At 35.6% G+C, this 4,340-nt stretch overlaps 1 protein-coding gene across 1 annotated transcript; it reads right to left on the bottom strand.

Moving 5' to 3' along the window:
• Nucleotides 1–292: 292 nt before the first annotated feature.
• LOC144442748 (C-type lectin mosGCTL-1-like) lies at nucleotides 293–3,238 on the bottom strand. The gene is made up of 5 exons (XM_078132122.1): nucleotides 3,143–3,238; nucleotides 2,462–2,471; nucleotides 1,413–1,800; nucleotides 769–848; nucleotides 293–363 (listed from the first exon to the last, which is right to left on the bottom strand). The coding sequence occupies exons 1-5, from the start codon at nucleotides 3,236–3,238 to the stop codon at nucleotides 293–295; spliced, it is 645 nt and encodes a 214-aa protein (XP_077988248.1).
• Between the last annotated feature and the right edge of the window lie 1,102 nt (nucleotides 3,239–4,340).

The following is a 4,340-nucleotide window of genomic DNA, read 5'->3' on the forward strand; positions in this document are numbered from 1 at the left end:
GGTCGTTATGAATGTATGTAGATGGGCAACTGTAGTTTATAATAAGAAAAGACGAAACTTATTGTTAAAGTTTTCCGATCTTACACAAATATACGATGTTGTGAATGTGAAAAGATAAATTCAGACATTTTGTATTCTTTGCGATATTGATAGTTTATTTCAAGACAAGCTAATTAGTGTACACAGTGAGAATACAGACTAATTGATAAGTGTTAATAGTATGGTAGAATTGGTAGTGCACGTCAAACTTTTCCAAGGTGTAGTTTCAGACTCATACTAAGGTGCATAATTATTAACCAGAAGGAACACAATTAGGAATAGCATCATCGTTGATGTCACATTCTTCATAGTCACATTGTGGTACTGAAAACAAAACAAAAAGAAATAGTTTCAATATCAAAAAGGAACAATGAATTTAGTTTGGATATTTTTAAAATCGAAATTGAATTCGTCCAAAACAAAGCAAAAATGGATACATATACACAAATCTCTAGACTATGTACGATTTCTATGTACGTGGAGTCGAGTAGTTAGAGTGTCCGCTCTTTGCAGCTGTAGCTATAGGTGACAGGTTAGCGCCTCGACACTGCCTTCTGTTGAAAACTTAAAATACTTGGGCACACACACACACACACACACACACACACACACACACACACACACACACACACACACACACACACACACACACCTACACCTCCCTCCCTACTTATAATTGATATATTGAGAAGTGCTTTCAGTTTTCAACTTCAGAGAAATCTAACTTACCGCGAGTCTCACAGACAGCACCTTTTGGTCGGAAATCAACGTACTCGTCATCCCATCGTCCATTTTTATTGCCTTTAAACCTGAAGTAAAGAGAAAAAATGTACAAAATGAAGTATTCTTGTTAACCTGTCGTCAGATAACTCTTACAGTACGTCTGTCATGTTTGTAATTCTTTATAGTAGGTCTGATATAAAACCTAAAGTAATGGTCAAATCTCACGCATTCGAAATTATCAGTATGAAACATTCCATTATAGAGACACATTCCACTATAGTGCATTTGTTGAGATCCCATTAGACCTGTACATTCAAGTCTCTGGGGTGTTTTAATTCTTTCCTTGGATATGTTTTTAAACACAAGCGTAAACATAGTTGTGTGCTTTATGTGAAGCGACAACCCGAGTGATTGGTTCCTGAATCTGTAGGATGAAGCCTTGACATTAGTAATTGAAAAAAAAAGTTGTGGACAACATTTTCCTTACAAAACTCGAAGTCAATAACAAACTCAAAACATTTGAAGATAAAGAGACTTTAATTCTAAAAATCCCAAAGTGGACTAATGCCATTTTAAACTCATTATTAATAAACTTTACCGTATGATAATTTTACGTATATTTACAACGTTATCCTTGTATAATTACTTACCATAACTGAACACAGTCTTGCCCATTTGGATCTCTTTTTGGGTTGTTATTCGGTTCGCCCGGTGCCCAGTGTTCGTAGTCTTCCTCGCAAAGACCCTGGCGGACATTTTGATATGACCATACAAAGTGGTCCTCTACCTTCAAATCGTTCAGACCAATCCAGAAGCCGAAGTGCGGAATACACGAGTTGTCATCCCATTCATTACTTTGGATGTATGATACGACAGCCTGGTCTTTTTGTTGTGTATCCAGGATAGCTAGGCCGTGATGAAAATGGTTACACATAGCATTGGCATTATAGCAGTAAGGACGACAGTTTTCGACTTGTTCGCAGTAGAAGTGGTAGATAACACAGTCACATCCAGGATCCAATTTTAATTTGCAGGACCCTATATAAAAGGAAAAAGACAAGACAATATCAATCACTATCATTTCCCATAATACTCTCTGTGGAATACAATATCCTAAGATATAAATAAAAACTTCTCATCCGATCATGGCAATCATCATTCAAACCTTCGGAAGAAGAGTTAATGAAATTTTCAAAAATGTTGATACGGTTTGATACAGCCGCCAGTTCTTCTATTACCTTTGCCTCTTTTATATTACCATGAACGCTTTCACTACCTAAATATCGACTTCCATGATACGAGTTATGCACTGCATTGATGAGAAAGTGATATCTCTGGTCTGGGTTTTATTGGAAGATGGTGAAACGTTTTCAGAAAGTACCAACGGTGTAATCATAACAAATTTAAAAATAGAATAAATCGTATAAAATTTGCAGAGTGAATGTCATTTATTTTAACACACAGACACACACTCTGTCTGTCTGTCTATTTGTCAGTTTCTCTGTCTGTCTGTCTGTCTGTCTGTCTGTCTGTCTGTCTGTCTGTCTTTCTCACTGTCTGTATGTCTGTTTGTCTCTCTCTCTCTATCTATCTATCTCTCTCTCCCTCTCTCTCTCTCTCTCTCTCTCTCTCTCTCTCTCTCTCTCTCTCTCTCTCTCTCTCTCTCTCTCTCTCTCGTTACGTTAAATACTCTACTTACCTTGATATGTCTATAGTGTTTGTTGAAAAGAAAAGATGAATAACATATTTAAACATGATCGCATTTTGTACCATGACTTGTACTTTTTTACTCGACTCGCCTTAAGGACAGTCCTGATCAAGATTTGCTACTCTATACTACTATAGTTGTCGTTCATCATGGTAGAAATGAGTTTTTTAGCCAATGGAGTGTACTTGGCAACAAATTACCAAATAATCTGCCAAATACAGAAAATTATTCCATCTACCGATTTGGCATGAACAAATCTGAATACACTCCGAGGCCGCTAAAATGACATGACATAAAGTACCTGAAAAATCTGCTAAAAATAGAAAACGATTTCTATCAGCGTGACACTAAAAATCTGAATAGACCCCCAAGGCACATGCACACCAAATATGAAAGCAATCAGTCGAAAATATCAATTTTGACCAAAAAATATGAAATAAACTTGCTGAAAATAGACAATGACACATCTGGATAGCCTCCTCATGGAAATACACATAAAATATATCAAAATAATCAGAAAATCTGTTTCAGAAAAGGGGATCAAAATAGAAAAAAAATCGAAAAAGGCAGGACGGTGGCGCTAAAAAAAAGCCTTTCACTAGACAGTCGACAGGGAAATATCACAATCCGACTTCATGATTTAACGACAAGTTAAGATATAATAGCACTCACTTCACTATATCCATTACAATGCCAGTTGATCATAGCTGATGTATACGATAAAGCACACAGGAATGCAAACACCAATTTCAATTTGATCTCCATCATTGTGTCTTTACTCTTATACAATTACGTACTGTAAAAAAGTCGAGATTAATAATTAAAAAGTATCGTTCATGGAGAGTGTTATCTTGTACAAAATTACAAACACTTGGAATTAAACGTCATATCCTGGAAATATTTTAACTATTTTCTGTCACTGTGAATTGACCATCTAACTATTGGAGGAGCCACAACAGACTTTTAACGTCACAGCTATTGTTACTCATGTAAATATATCACAAAGTTTGAATGTACGATTTGATATACACAAAAATAAGATAACTCTCTAGACAAAGTGAAATCTTTACCACAACTGGGTGTTCATTTTGAGCGAGCTGTTGTTTTGTAAACAACAAGCCACAGACGAAGAACGCAATACATATATGCAGTGATGTGTGCAAGTAATTATAATAATGATTAATAATGCTCATATATTTCCCTAGTTAAAAAACATCACATGAAGATAAAAGTTGAACGTAAACAAGCTTATAACTATTTCTCAACAAAAGACTAAAATACAATTAATTTCGGTATGCTTAATATGCAGGCCTTGGACGATCTTTCTCATTCAGAACACATACAGTTGGAAGTATTCGAAAGAAAACAAAAAACTCACCTAACTCAAGCGCCAGCGTATCTTCTCTTCGACTTGATGGATGACTTCAGAAGTTGATGCGTTTGGTAGAATAAGGGGTTATTTAACTAATTTTTTTCCATCCGGGGGGTACTCTTTTCAACCACAATATCTCCTCATGTGCAATGGTAGACAAGATGCAAATGGTTCCAGTATTGTAATCTGCTGCTCTTAGTAGTTCTGGTTATCACGAGACAAGTCGTTTGATTGGACCGTTTTCTAACGAGTAGGTCTCTATATTCATCAATTTATCAACACCTAATTGGTTTTATATACAAAGATGAAAAGTGTGTTTGCGAAATATGGTCAGTGAATCTATATTGTCAGATCTGTTGTGGTACTATCTTTTCATATTTTCTCCAAACGGTTTGGACAGTAACGTGAGTTGACTTAATAATGAGTCAAAAATTAAAATTTACTCTATCAAATTAAAAACACCCTCAACACTATGTCCACTCTTATAATCACTTGTTT

Source organism: Glandiceps talaboti, chromosome 11 (assembly GCF_964340395.1).
Source record: "Glandiceps talaboti chromosome 11, keGlaTala1.1, whole genome shotgun sequence".
NCBI classification, from domain to species: Eukaryota; Metazoa; Hemichordata; class Enteropneusta; family Spengelidae; genus Glandiceps; species Glandiceps talaboti.

What these genes read in the sequence shown, in the direction of transcription:
- LOC144442748 (XM_078132122.1), bottom strand. Translation starts at nt 3,238, where the DNA reads ATGATGGAGATCAAATTGAAATTGGTGTTTGCATTCCTGTGTGCTTTA. An exon ending in CAAGACTGTGTTCAGTTATG is followed by an intron (nt 849 to 1,412) that starts GTAAGTAATTAT and finishes TCTTTACTTCAG; the next exon opens with GTTTAAAGGCAATAAAAATG. An exon ending in TGCTGTCTGTGAGACTCGCG is followed by an intron (nt 364 to 768) that starts GTAAGTTAGATT and finishes TTTTGTTTTCAG; the next exon opens with TACCACAATGTGACTATGAA.